This window comes from Apteryx rowi, unplaced genomic scaffold (genome assembly GCF_003343035.1).
Source record: "Apteryx rowi isolate R43461 unplaced genomic scaffold, aptRow1 scaffold_337, whole genome shotgun sequence".
NCBI classification, from domain to species: Eukaryota; Metazoa; Chordata; class Aves; order Apterygiformes; family Apterygidae; genus Apteryx; species Apteryx rowi.
In genome coordinates this window covers 415,247-430,890 of record NW_020449830.1, presented here as the reverse complement: position 1 = coordinate 430,890, position 15,644 = coordinate 415,247, and the positions used below count along the sequence as shown (strand labels likewise).

Here is a 15,644-nt window from a genome sequence, read left to right as displayed (position 1 = left end):
TAAAAAGCCATTTATAGAGCAAGATTACTTGTTACTTGTAATTTCAAATCTGATTTGCGATGCCTTATAAAGGGAACTTTGCGTTTTTTTTAAAATCAGATAGCATTAAGGTATTTCTGGCTGTATACCCCAGTATTGAATGCTGAGTATCACTAGTATTTCTGAAAATTTCTCAATAGGTAACAGTAAGCAAAACCTAGAAAGTAAGAGTTGGGAGTGAGAAATAAAAAAAAGCATTTAAAAGCAAAGATGCTGATTTTATGATCCTGAATAGTCTTCTCAAACAGTATTTGTAAACTATCATCATCAACATTATTAGCAGGCCTCTAATAAACCTATGCAAATGCAAAGGGATGAAAAATTCCTGCATGTTCCCAGGGACTATGAATAGCACATTATTTATGGTCTGGATGAGTTAGCTCTGCAGGTTTTGGGAAACTCACTGGAAGCCACAAACACCTCTAGAAGGTTTGTAGTGCTGTCACTATTTCCTAGACAACATGGTATTTGCTTGTTGACCTTAAAAAGGAGAAGATTCTCCCCTCCTTTTCCCTAAAATTCCCAACATATAAATGACCCTATAAAATATATGTTAATTTGTCATTTTTTACAAGAAATGGTAACAGTAGCATGGAAAATTTACTTGAAGTGCTGCAAAATGAATTTATCAACAATTTCCCACCCATTTTTTTTACCCCAAAAAAATATTCAAGGTCAATGAAGAGCAAGAGCACAGACTAGAAAGCTTTTGGCATCAAATCTTCCAGTGACAGGGCTAAAGTGCAGGAAGTCCTGCTATCTCCATTTTCCAGAAAACATGCTTGCACACTAGTTTGTCCATGCTCTACAAGCAAAGAAAAAAATAATGCTCTTAACATTGCATAAAGTTCTCAAGGGATGTAGAGTCTAGACATCTTCTAGCTACTACAGTGCATGACCTACTACTTATTCTTGTTTACTTTCCCTATTATTCTGCCAATTTGAGCACCCCACTAGTGGGGTGCATTTTTTTCAGATTTACCCTTTCTAATGCTATAGTTTTCAGGCAGAGTTTAAGGCTGAAGTTTCAAAATAGGCCCTGTAAGAGACTCCTGGATATTTGGAAAAACTCTCTTAGTACTAATGTATTCCTTTGACTCAATGAGGGAAAAACAAGTCAAAATCATTTGTATTCCACGTGCACTATATATCACTGAAAAGTTGGACTGCTCTTCATTATACACAACATTTTGGACATCCAGAAGGCATAATTTTAATAGCTATTTCTTAGGTAGTATTTGCTTTACGTAGCATAACTAGTTGATGGACAAAGAGAATCAACCGCTCATAAGAAAAATTTGTTTCCAGGCAGAACTGTCTGAAACACACACAAATGTGAGGTAGGCAGGTATCATTTCTGTATCTGGGAAATGCAGATAATACTTGCACTCATTAAAAATAATAGCTGATTTTTGTGGTTATTAGAGCATAAGTAAATTAAACTGCTAATGGTTTGATGCACTTCCAGCTTCACACTGTTCAGGGTTCTGCAGCAGGTACCTAAATAGGAACTGCAAATGTACTTCAGTGCATGCAGGCTTTTTTATTTTTTTCCTCTCTGTTTTCTCTGCGGCCTATTGTTTTAACATGATAAACGTGTCAATCTCACTTGCAGTTCTCATCCTCTACTTTAAAAGACTCAGTTCTGCTTTCAGACTTGGGAGCTATTCCAGTTTGGAAAGCAGGTTGCCACATAAGAGGGCTTCAAGAGCACTTTTGCTGTCAAAGAATTTTACAGATAATTGACTTAATTTATTTGGTGAACAATCTCAGTTTTGAAAGGTAATGGATTTAGCCTTGAGAACAACACATGGAGCAGCAGACAAACTTTCTCTTATGTGGAGGATGCCATTTGCTCCTTCTCCCTGGAATTCATCATGGGGATTGGGACAATGTGGTGGGCTACAGGAGCAGTGAATATGGCTCATTCCCCAAAAGCTCTCCTTGCCAGCAGCCCCAGTCTTATGTTAATCAGGGATTTACCTATTACATGAAGCAGCAGGTGAGGAGTGGAAAGGAAAGGATTTGGGGGCACGTGCTTGTCAGAAAAGTCCGTCTTTTTGAAGATTAGCAAATTTCCATAAATATCTGCTCGTCAGTATGTTGTCTTCCTACACCGCACCCTGAATAATTAACTGACAGGAAAATCTGCCCTCCTAAGGCTTGTAGTTAAACTGGCTGTCTACTGTTTCTCAGTGTGAAAAGAGAAAAAGAGCATGAAAAAAGCTAGTCCGCACCCACAGCTACATCGCATATAGGATATTTGCTAGTATCTTTTAAATTTTAACACTTCTGGTCTTCCTGGAATTTTCAAAGAATTAGTGTTTTTGCCTAACACAGTCAGTTACTAGGGTGTCTAAATGAATCTGATTTGCCTCACATAGTTGATATATTTTTGCTAACTACCTCTACTACAACTTTTGTCCTTCATTTTGTAAGTGTTGGCATTTTTTACCCTTGACCACTTTCTACAATTGTTGCCTTTGGACTTGAAGGCAATCTTTGACTTTCATTTCAAACTTTTTGTTCCACCTCCTGACATAACTGAGATTCCCCTTTCCTCATCCCAAAAATACTGATTTTCCTTTCAGCTTTATGTCCTTCTTGAAGAAAGTATATTTGGAATTCTTGTCCAATAAACTGGTCTTTTTTGCCTTGACTTTTGACTGAAGACCTTCTTAATGTATGTTTTTTTCAAAGCCTTTGGTTTTCTCCAACCATCTCCTATAGAACCATATTATAAATGAATGTAGAAAGAATTATAAAAAAATCCAGCTAGATGTGCGTGTATGCTGTCATCTGACCTCCCATGTTTTGATTCATTTAAGACTAATTCTACATAGCTGATAAAATATTGTCTATGGATCTGACTATTACAAAACCGATCCAATCATTACTTGGTACAAGGCATACCAAATAGAACAAAATACGTATAGCCTCCATTTTTTCTTGTTAAGACAAGGAAACGTCTATTAGGAAGGACAAAATGCAAATGGCTATGAAGTTATTTTACAGCTGCAATGTTGCACTGCTTATCGTATGAACCCAAAGATCTTTTATTTTGTGTCTTATTCTCAGATCCATGTATATTTAGTTCCATGATCATTATGGCCTAAAAAAGTATACAGTCTTTGTGAAGGGGTGAACAGGATTATCCAGCCTATGCTCAGCTATTCACAAATGCTTTCACATATACCAATATGCACAGATCTGGATCTCATCCAAGAAATTAATAAAAATAACCCTGAACATGTGGTCAAATGCTTTCCCAATAAGAAACCTATATTTCTAGGGCAATCTTGAGGTTCTTAAGGCAACCTCAAGAACCTAACCAGATCTTCTAAAGATCAGGTTCAGAAGCAGTAGAAAAAGATAGGAAGACTTAAAATAGATCCCTAGATGTGGCAAATTAAACATATAGAAATGCATACTGGGGAAACACTTTTTTTTCCCCAACACATCCCTGTACCTGCTTCTATTGAGATAAATATTGCTAATTTAGTAAAACAAGTAAAATCATAAAACAAGAGTGAAAATCCTGTGGATTTTGGGGGGGATTTTGCTTTGTTTTGTTTTTTAGGAGACAGCAAACGTTTAACTCTTACCAACAAATTTCTGAGGCATAGAGCTCTTACGTTTGGCGACGTTACTTGCTAGTCTATCCAGCACGAGGGATCTTTCTGACCCTATCTTGCACAGGTCTTCAGCCATTTCACTCTGGTTAGTTTCCTCTTTTATGACTGAAATCAAATGACATCAGAAGGGTTAGGCACACTTGTTCCATTTTAATGGAACTATCCTCTTCAGATTATTATTTCTTAGCTAATATCTTTTAGCTCCCAAACAGCTGGAAGCAGGAGCTCACCCCTACAGACACAGGCCAGTTCTGACTCCTTACCACAAAGACCCTTATGCTGAATAATCCATAAACATGCTCATGCTTCCCTCATTTAGGACACAAAAATAAGAGTGCAAATGTACGGCATCGGACTGTAGGGAACATGATCACACCACACTTGTCCTACAGCCACCCTGCACTGGCATGAGCACAGGGCAATGAAGAATGAGGTCCTAAAATGATACTGGGCACCAAGCAGCCCACCTTTTCACCCTCCCACCCCCACCCTGTCCCGCTGCACCTCTCCCAGTGGAAGAGCCTCGGTGATTATTGCTTCTTTAGCAGGAACAATGGGCAAACCTATGGACTCCTGTAGTCATAAATATTTTTGCATGCTACACCAACCCTCCTCCCCTTCTTTTTTTCCCTAGTAGATATTGCCATACTTCCTTGATGCAGTTTTAGACCGTAAATGACAATTTTAGCTAAATTACTAACCACACTTCTATAGTGGAGCACTGACTTCTTATACTCAAACCTGTTTGCTAACCTCCTGCTGCTGCTAAGACACTTTAGGATTAGGAAGGAACTTAGCAAAGGGAGTCTTAGCTATGAGGCTCTAAGAAAAAGAGACTATGTATTTCACTTCAGCACTTCCTTGCAGAAGCAGAAGGTATGCATGAAAATGCATTGTAAAAGCAATGGCTCTGGAAAATGTATGGAAAAGTATTTCTGAATTTCAGTATTTAAAGAACATATAATATGTGTTGAGATCACTGCACAATTCATTTTCTTGGAAGGGAAGTGAGGGAAAGGGAGTTAATTTTATTCTTGCCTGCTACTAGGACATGGATATTTTACCTGAACTTGTGTGTTGGTGTTAAAGTGAGAAGAAAAAGATAATTTGTAGATGTTGATTCTGCAAGCTATTTCAGTTAGGTGTACCACTTTGCTACCTGTTGCTGCCTATGCCTGCTGAAAATGTTTATCACTGCATTTACTCCATTTAGAGGTGAGAAAGGTTCACAGAACCCATTACTCTTGTACCTGACTGCTTCTCACTAGTTAGAGCCGCTACACTGGTTGCTTCGTAAGAGGCTTCATGAGAGGAACATGCAATTCCTGTGCAAGGTTATTTTGGCAATTTGTCATTGTCATTTTAAAAGCATGACTGTGAAAGTTTCATTGCTCCTGAAAGATGCCAAATCAGGCTCTGCTGGATAACTGGAAAGAGCAGGCCAAGTATCGCAGACAAGAATATTCCTGCAGTACCAAACAGAAGACTGTACGAGTAGCTTTTAATTCACTGCTGCAGCAGAACATACTGCAGTGACAAGAAGTCGCAYGTAATTAGGCCTCAGCCCATTAAGATGCTAAAGATTTGTGACTAACACAAGATGTGAACAGAATTTGGTAGCAAAAGTGCAGGATAGTAGAGGATATTGATGGTGTCTAGTCTTCATTAAACAGGCAAGTACCAGCACCTTGTGCTGGCTAAGGCTTCCAGCTGCTATTTCAGGAAGAGACTTACAGAGAATATTTTACAGCAGCCAGTTTAACAGTGAAAAAAMCCATAATATTTGTAGTTGAAAGCTGAAAGGATCAAGAAGTAACTGTTTAGGATATAACAACATTCCATTTCAAATCAGTTCCAGACAGGGTAAATTATGGCTTCACCATCACTCAAACTTTTAATATTGCAAATTTAAAAACTGCAATAAAAAAGGGAAAATTTGAATTACATACTAATTTCCAGCCTTCGCAACAGAAAACACAAGAAATTTGCCACCAACCTGTTAACTATTTTTCAGTAATTTGGTTGCTGCAAACTGGAAAAAAATACTTATTTTATCTTCCAAATGATAATCCACAAGTTACTGAAGAATTGTAATTGACCATTTTTAAACTTCATAAACTATTTCTTCTCTGTTATTTTATATAGATCTTAGAAAGACCTCACCAGGCTTCTACTGAACTCAAATGAAAAACTTCAATTAATATCTCTAAGAGAAGAACTCCATATGAACGATGCGATTCTAGTTCTCTAAAGTAAGAATTTTGCCATTTAAACCATAAGATTTTGAATTTCGGGCTGAATCTCCTTCTCTTAAAGAAAGCAAACAAAAAGTTAAAATATAATACAATGTCTTGTTCCCTTCCTTACTCCTCTTTGCTGGCTTTTTCCTTTATATAAGTACTTTTCCCATGAGCTGATGGAAAGCTTTTTCCAATTTATATCCTTTCAGCTGACTTCTTTTTTCAATAAGCATTGCACAAAATATTAAAAAAAGCTATAAAAAGCAATCCTGCTGTAGCAGAACACCAAAGTAGATGTCTTAACAGATTTTTGTACCAACATTTTTGAGTCTGAAAAACAAAAGGGACCTAACTATGACTGTAATAGCTCCATATCAAACCCTGAAACACCATGAAAACAGTAGTAGTTCTTGCAAGTAAGCTCTGCGTGCTTTTCTAAATATAATACAGAATATATTTAAAAATTCCAGGACACCAACTGATGCTGAACTGTTGCATTGTACATTTTCCTTTTTGTGTTTATAAAGGAAATCAGGTGAACAGGAAAAAAGGTATATATAGTCAGGACTACCCTGTTTGCAATGAAGTAAAATAGATCGTTTAGAAAGCAAAATACTAAGAAAAAATGCCGGACAGTTTTGTTTTTAGAAAGATGAAGAACTGATTTATTAACTGGGTAGTAATACTTCTCTCTTCTCTTTTAAGAGTGAAATCCTCAGCCAAATATAGAGGCTAAAACCAGAAGCTAATCCCTTAATTTGTTTCTGATTTGTTAAAGCACTCCTATTATACCTAATAGGAATATGTATGATACTTTCTGTATATGCAAGGGAGAAATAATTCTTCCAAAGCATTCATGAATTCACCAAGTTTTCACCTCACTGACAGATATGCAGTCCTCAACTACTGTAAACATCTTTTTATTTTCTGTCATGGTTTGCTATAACCAACGTTCTATCTCTAAAAATTTTAAATTATTTCTTATTAAAGTTTATGACATTTCTTGTTCGCTAAGATTTTAGTAGTAGTTTAGATAGTTGTTTGCACCAGTTTTTGTGTTTTGCATGCAGGCATTTCAAACCCATGTGCCAGACACTGAAAATTTTAATCCCAGACAGAATATTTGCTTCTAAATCCTATCACCTCTTTGTGGAATAAATATTGCTGCCTACAGTATATTACTTTGAGCTTTCTATTTATATATTCTCCAGCCCCTCAGTAAAATTAGAAGGGGCGGTGCTCTAACGCTGTCTGTCAGAAGAATCTCAGATGCATTCACTGCTATCATTATGTGCATATACTTTACATTATCTGATAACATGTAAAAACATATTCAGGTTCTGTCCAGATATACAATATTAAATGAGGCATCATTGCAAATAGGTCAGAAAGAAACTTCCATTTTGTCATTTGACAAACTGAATAAAATATACTGACAGGATCAAAAAGGTATGCAAGAAATGTAACTTACTGAATGGGCTACAACCTTTAACTCTACCACAGGTGCTGGATCTTATATTCGCCATCTAAAATTGTATGCGCAATGGGATTCTGTATGGCTACTTACTGTGATCAATCCCACGCAGCTCTTTAGGGCCTTTATTAAAAAAAAAAAACAAAAAAACCCCAACCCAATATCTGCTTTTTCAATTTCTGGGCATAGTTTTAGATTCTCCAGGAGGTGGACTTTACCTTCATGATAAGCCCAGTCACTCAGAGAAGCATGACCCCTCTGTCCCCCAATTTTGTTTTACATGGAAATTTGTTTGTTAAAGAAGCCTGTCCAAAAATTATTACCCTCTCTGGACTGTCTCAGTCAAACTGGCTAAATTAAATCCCTCTGTCTTCCTGCCCTCTTGCTTGGAAGCATGAAATCAAAGATAGATGGCTCATCCTTGTCACATGAATTGGTCTCAGTGTTCAAGTAAGTCCATTAAGCTGTGCCTGGGAAGGGGCAATACATAGGGGATACAAAATGCAGAAGATTCTCCAGCCCCAGAACTGATATTAACAGTTGATTAGGAATACATCCACAAAAGTATTGCAGTATAGGACTCAAGCAAAAGGTGCTGAGATGATGTAGTCACACTCTAGTCTTGAGATGGTGAACTGAAATGTTTCAGGTCTTGCAAGTGTTGTACTATATACCTGAGCTTTACTTTGGCTTTTTGTTTGAGCTAAGCAAAGCAAGATAAAAGCCAAACATTTATCAAATATAGACTAGATCCATATGCAGTATCATATGTGTGTGTGTGTGTGTGTGTGTGTGTGTGTGTGTATGTAATATCCAACCTCCCTAACACAGAAGCTGCCTCATATGGTACTACTGTTCCTTTGGCACTCCTTTTACTAAGTACATGTGAGGAGAGCGTTAATCCTAGAACAGGCACTTCAGCTGCATGCTATTACCTGAATAAAGGCTGCTTGAGATACTCATGGTTTGCAGGTAGTTATGACAGCGTTCTTTATGTTCTTCCAAAGAGCTGCGCTGCTTATAGCTGCGACCGCAGTATCCACATTTATGGGGTTTGCCAACTGCAGAAAATACAATTGAGAGATTCAGATTAGGTATTCAACAACATATTAACAATGGTAAAACAACAACAAGAAAAAAACCCACCCCGAAGAAACCCGTACTGTGGTGAACTGAAGACAGAGTTTGGCTATTTAGAAAAATAATGGAAAACCAGTTGTAGATATCTTTTCATCAACAAGCCAGTTCTGTGGGTGCTGCAAGCTGATTTCAGATGTTTCACATCAGATAAAGACTGCGACATTAAATCTTCAAAAACAGTATCTACAAGAGTTAGAAACTGAGACACCTTCAAAGATCTGAGTAGAGATACTCAAATGCCTAGCTGCCACAGAGACTGCTAACAAGGAAGGCCAGCAATGAAAACTGTTTTTGTAGGTAGACACCTGTCTGCTACTGGAGGTTAATTCTGCTGTAACAAGAAGTAGCTCAACCCCTTGAGTAGAGCGTTAGATTTCACAGGCTTTCTTGTTCTCTATTTCTGGAAATTCAAGAGAAATGGCATGACTAAAGTTTTTCTATATTACAATGATGAGATTCAGCCAGTTCCAGGAATTTCACAGTAAAAAACATGGTTTCATGGACTTCTGGACCCAAATTTTCTGTCTTAACATGAAAAGACTGTCAGTTTTTATGTGAGTTCATAGTTTTAGATGGTCACACAGCCTAACCTTTGAATTTTATTTACAAATTCTCAGATGAAAATCAGACTCAGACATCCAAATTTTATTATATGTATTGATGGCAATTTGCTAGTTTTATTGGAACTAATCAAAACCCATATTTACATAGTGTCTCTTTACCTAGGAAATTCTAAGAGTTTGTTGGAAGTATCTAGGGGTAGTTTCATGTACACATGAAAAATTATGATTAAAATTGCACTACTACTAAAATCAGTAGAGGAGAGGGGAAAAAAAAAAATAAACATGTGCTTTCCTAAACCAAGTCAGGATCCAAAAGGACAAGAGGACATGTGGGACCAACACATCATTTAATGTGTGTTAGAAAAATTGCCTTAGTTTTGCACAAGACACAGAYGTCACTTGCCAAGCTCCCCTTGCACTACTCAACTATTGTCCCAAAGCCAAATTTCACATGTAAAGTTACTGGCATCAGGTCCTGCAAGTTTGTCTTGGAGGTCTCCTATCCAAATAACAATTTGCATTTCCAGCTTAGCCTGGAAGATTGGATGAGACTATGGGCTGACTTAAAGGTTCTTTAGAGGTGCTAAATTGGATTTGCTTCACAGAAGGTTTGTGACTATGGCTTTTTTTTCAAACAATGAGAGGTTCACGTTAATAGAAAAGCCCAAGTATGTAACAATATTTATTCAGATATTACTGTTGAGAGAAAACACTGAAAGCCTCTAGTAGAGTCCTCTAATTTAGAGTGTCATCTCTCCTTCTCCTCCTCACCCTTTTGCTCTCAATGTACTTGTAAAAACAAGGTGCAGCAAACAACTACTGCTAAATGCTGTAGGTGGTATTTACTCCTTACGCAGAGAATCGCTACCAGATTGAAGGGTTTTGAGATTTCATGACTTTAAACCTCCCATGTTTACAGCATATGTTGTCTCTGCATGTGGATAAATTACACCCAAACCCCAAAACGTTCCACACCTTTCATTCACATCAGCAGTTCCACGAAATGGATTACTCCCATGAGGCTCGGCAGGTGAAACCCTACCACCGAAACTTTTAACCAGCCACGAAGTACCAGGGAAAACAGTTCGTGGGGACACCATGGCGGCCCGGCACCCTCACTTACCCGAGTGAGTCCTCAGGTGGCCCGTGAGGGCATCCCTGCGACGGCAGGCGTAGTTACACAGGTGACATTTGAAGGGCTTTTCACCCGAGTGCAACTTTATGTGGCGAAGAAGGTTGCCTTTCTGTGTAAAGGAGGCTCCGCACTGATTGCACTGGAAAGGGCGTTCCCCTAAGGGGAGAAGGAGAAAATGTGTGAGAACAAAAAATCTTACACAGTAACAAGAGAAAGATTTCAGTGAGAAAGTTGTTTTCTCACTGCTGCTCTGTGACTCCCACCGGCTGCAGGTTTCATATAACATGAGGCTTTCAGACTAAACCTGCCAGTTTCTTAATGCTTCACTGGCTGGGTCAATTTGATCTGAAAATCTAATTTTTTTTTTTCTAAATCAGAATGGCACATCACAATGCAAATTCAAACTCATTTAAATAAAGTGACTGCAACATTTTGTGTTGAAGAGCCACTCTTCCTGATCAGCAGTTTTGGAATAAACCAATATCCAATTTTGCATGTTGTGGCATTTGGTGGGTTTTTTAATGTGGCTTTTTTCAAAGGGTCTTTAAAATATGCCACTGAAGCAGCAAAATAAAAAGGAAACTCATTAAAAATGCATTTCAGGATCACAAGTTCATTTCAGCGTTACATTCTTATATTTAAATGAAAGGCACTTCATTATAACAGTTATAATAACTTCTTTTCATTTACATTTTCCCTGTATTTTCCCTTTCAATTTCTTCTCCATTACCTGTCTGTCCCTAAGCAGCCAAATCAGGAAAGAGACAGAGAAAGAGAGAGAAAGAGAGAGAGCAAAATCACCTAAGTTAAGACAGTGCAGAGGAAACCCTGTACTTCCATACAAAAGTCCTAACCCTGCTTTAGGCAAGGTATTAACGGAGGACTCGTAGAAATGGACTCTGCTGTTCTACACTTTGGAAAGACACAGGGGAAAACTTTAAGTAACACAGACTTTATTTGTCTAAATTTGTGCCTGTTAGCAAGGCAGCGCATCAGATTGCCGTTGCAAAAATTCATATGGCTTTTGTTTTTCATGGCTGTTAGAAATTGATTGATAAGCTCATTTGTTCATTTATTTTTAATTTAAGATAGATGAGGGCTTTTCTTAAGTCACTGGGAAATAAAATATGTTTCCAGTTGTATCAGGCAGGAATACAGGAAACAATTTATACATGAAAGCACTCCATCAACAGGCACTTCTCCTGCATGCCCATTTCTCCTAAGAGATAGCCCTGGACTAAGCCCAACCAGCCTTTGAAACTCCTGTGCTGAATGCTGTTTCTTTTAGGCATAAATGTAATCTGCTATAGCAATTATAATATATCTATAATATTCAAAATACGGCAGAGATGACCTGTTCTTAGTTTTGATTTTCTTTACATAACAATAATATTCAATATAAAATTTCAGTGCAGAAGTTAAAATGTGCAACCCCCCCCCCCCAGAAGTTAAACTATTCCTTTCTTCTTTCTCCCTTGATCATCATTTATTATTTTACCTATTTCAGACCAACTTGTATGTACATATGTGCAGCATGATCGCTCCTTACTTTTGGGTAATGCAGTAGAAAAGTAGCAGCATTGTCCCAACAGAAAAATCTGCAAACTCCACTATCAGGACTGGCAAATCTAACAGTCAGCTAACAGTAAAATGAATCTATTTTACGGCAAGATATATTCATTGGCCAAATAGCTTCAAGCAGGTCAGCATATTCCCTGCCAAGCCAAATGAGCTCACCTTCTGTATTCACGTAACTGTATTCCTCTGAACTATATCCTCAACTGATTTAAACTGGGGTAGCCCTGCAGAAATGAGACCGTTAGCCTTATAGGATTTTAAAACCATACTTAATAAGCCATGCACAGTAGTTGTTAAGAAAAAAAATGGGTGAAGGTCTGTCTCTGCTTTACCTTCTAGTCTTTGTGACAGTTACTCACTGTGGAAGGTATTTTTCAGAAATGGACTGAYACAGTGACGAAGAAGTCAACTTGTAAGGAGGGACACAAATTCAGAAGAAATGGTTAATTCTTACTAGGCAGCTTTTCTAGCATTCATTTCAGTTATTTTTACTCTTAGAAGCATAGGAGGAGAAAACAAGGATTGTAAAAGTACTCCGGGAGATACATGTAAAGTAAGACTGAAACGGAGCTCCAGCCTACAGCTCTCACAATTACAGGGTGAAACCTTATTTTGGGCAGCAAAGACAGACAGATGGAGCATTTAAAAGGAGACTGCTGCACACTCAATATCTCTACAAAACTTACAGCAGGATAAATGTAAGGGAACCACTACTTAAACTTCTGTACAAAGGCAAGCACAGCTGCATCGCCACTGGAAAGCCCTGCAGTGCCTGCGCGCTCTGGCTGGCCCATGGTTGCTCAGGCTGCAGGCCGGGCAGTGGGCAAAGCCTGCGTTCGTGCCATCACGCACGCCAAGCCAGCCTGGCTCCCAGGCTTGGTGGGGCGCAGCTGCTTGCTGATGCACCCTGACTCAGTGTGGCACTATCCAAAACATGGGGAAAATTGGCACAGCAGAAAAAGAAAACAGTACGTACTGTGTCTTTTAGTTAAACGGTCTGGTTCACATGTGATTTGTTTGCCTGTTCTGCACAGCACATGTCTGTCCTGGCTGGGTTTCACTGCCTAGAGCGTAGCTACGGACCAGCATGGGCCCAGGAGCAGAAACTGAAGTGGGATCCCTAATTTAATCAACCGCTGTTGCTCACTTTGCTCTAGGGTAGCGTGTGTGCCTCTGGCCTCAGTTTGACACACTGGGATCCAAGTAACAACACACAAGCCAACTAAGTGCTAAGGTACTACATGCATAAAGAGGGAATGTATATACATATATGCACACATATACATGTACATATACACACATGCACACACATACCTACACACTAACCTAGTGAAGCACAAATCTATACCCTGCAGTCGCAACATCAGCAAGCAGGAGGGAGTTTTCTCTCTTTGCTACCCTCTCCATGCTAAATGTCCTTCTTCCTAAACACTGAGCAAAAAAGCAACAGCAGGCTGAAGCAAATCAACTTACTAGAAGCTTTGGAGCAGGAGAGTGAAGGGAGTCAGAACCAGTGAGCGGGATTCACGCCACAGATGGGAGCAACAGGTAAAGTACTAGGAAATAGCCAGTGTTTTACAGCTGCTTGCACACAGAAGGGGGTAGAAAATATCAGGTGCTGCTCTGCATATCTGCACTTGGCAGGTGTATTCATTAAATGTAATTATGCCTTTTATCAGGTCAGGCAGTCATTTTATTTTGGCATTTTAGTGTGCCAGAATTTTGTTCATTTATCAAATATTTATTTAAGTAAACCTCACTGCATATGCAGGTTTTACATGAATTAGCAGCAAAGTAATTCATTTGCAAGGCTTATTCCTTCATCAGGCGTGCATTGAAATGGGCTTCAGTGTAGTCAGTTAAATGTCTCTAATAGTATATCCCATTTCTACTTTAATTTGCACCGCACAACTGAAAGGAAAAGCATTTACTACTGTTTCCTCATGACATCCCTTTAATTTAAGCTACCAGCTCTGCTCCTCCACTCTCTTGTCTCTCCCTGAAAAAGCACAGCTCCCACTAGCAGATTTGCTCACCACTGGAGCTCAGGGCGAGACCTGATGAAAAGCAAAGGCTTTATTTCCATAGAAGGATTAAGGGATTCAACTTCAGTTTATTAAAAATAAAAGCAGGAGGTTCTGCTGAGCAAACTGAAGCTCTCAAGGTATTTCCACTGCAAGTTTTAACTATATTCCCTGGTTAAAAAGAGGATCCTATTGGCAAGGGATTGCTTCTGTGAAGTCATGGATGCCCAGACCTACAGTGCCAGGCCTCGCTAGGTACTGCCCATTTAGCACGTATGAAAATTACTCTGCCATGCACAATGTTTTGGAAGTCTGAGGTCTGTACTAGGAAAAACGCTGGAGCTTCTGGAGACACTGGCACAGGGGAAAAGGCAGCTCTGAACTTGGCCTCCAAAGCCGCAGGCACGCAGCGGGGTCCTCCAGATACCACCCAGTGCCTGTGGTGGTGCACGCAACCAGCTCAGCTACAACCTCACAAAAACCAGGTCTGTCCCCTCCCAGGTGATTGCAAACACCCTTCCTGACCTTTGGGGACCCACAGCAGCTGCCCTCAAGCAGCGACACCAGGGACAGGCGGTGTCGCAGCTCCTGCGGGCTGCTGCACACTCAGACAGGTGCATGGGTTGCAGCAGGTGAAGGACCAGTGGTGGCTGCTGTGGCTCCACTGCAAGCACCAGGCGCTTGCCAAGGCCTTTGCGCTATGCGTGTCTCCCTGATAACCTTTTTTTGAAGGGCTGTATGATGCAAAAGCCTCTTGCTGGCTATCTGTACAACACGACTTCAATTCAGGGCAAATTTATAGATTTGAGTTTTTTTTTCTTTTAGCCTCCAATTTTTCAATATTACGCCAAACATGGCTATAGTTTGGCAGCTCTCCATTTCCACATGTGTTCATGCGTGTACACATATAGACACATTCATTCTATTTCTGTTTCTCTCTTTTTTCATTTTATCAGATATCTACCAAGCTACAAATTGACTCTGTATTTTAGCTATACTAAATTAACCAATAGCTCCTGCCATACCTCCTTAATGTACTTTTAATAAAAGAGCAGCCTCGTTAAACGAGCACAAAGTCTTCTACTTTTAAGTGCATTTTCAGTAGCAGCATTTTATTTCAACTACTACAATACCCTGTTTAAGCCAATGGGCCTGTCAGAAAGGCCTCATGTACAAGTCATTTTCCATATACATTTTATCGACTTTTAAAGGATCGCACTAACATTCAACATTTCTTAAAAAAGAAAACAACAACCAAAACCCCCTTAATATTATGTAGGAAGTAAGTTGCAGCCTCTCTTCTAAGAATTATATGTGGCTTTTCCAATAAAGACATATATCTGCTCTTCCCTGGACAGAAGGATTTATCATATTTAATTGAAGAGTGCTTTGAAACAGGCAAATGTAACAGCATTTCTAACCATCACCATAAACAAAAAGCTCGCACCCTCCAAGAGCTTGCACAGCCACAATTAAAATGATAGCCAGGATCACTGGGAGGGGGCTTTGGGGTCTTTTCGTGTATCTTTGCCAGTTACTGCTGTGCTTGTCCTCCACATTAAACTCCAAAAATGCTTTATTAACCTTGCTCCTTGATGGTTCTGGGGAAATCATTTAAATGTAATCGGGGGTGTTGGGGAGGAAGAAACACCTGTTTGTTCATTAGTGTGAATATTTCAGTGGAAACTTTGACCATTGGACAGGTCATTCATACCTTAAGAGTATCTTAAAATTCCCTCCCATTTGAGTATTCATGCGCAAATGTCAGATCTATATATTTATTTTTAAAGTAACTTCATGACTCATATACAAAACA

General features: G+C 39.1%; 1 protein-coding gene across 9 annotated transcripts in view; it reads right to left on the bottom strand.

Moving 5' to 3' along the window:
* Positions 1-15,644, bottom strand: part of IKZF1 (IKAROS family zinc finger 1) — a 73,396-nt gene that overhangs the window by 4,557 nt on the left and 53,195 nt on the right. For 6 of the 9 annotated variants that reach the window (XM_026072092.1, XM_026072095.1, XM_026072094.1 and 3 more), the window contains 3 exons: positions 10,215-10,382; positions 8,324-8,449; positions 3,645-3,779 (listed from right to left, as the gene is read on the bottom strand). In XM_026072092.1, coding sequence (XP_025927877.1) covers positions 3,645-3,779; positions 8,324-8,449; positions 10,215-10,382 — 429 coding nt within the window. The remainder of the gene's footprint in view (positions 1-3,644; positions 3,780-8,323; positions 8,450-10,214; positions 10,383-15,644) is intronic. The other 3 variants (XM_026072088.1, XM_026072097.1, XM_026072090.1) reach the window with 2 other exon arrangements.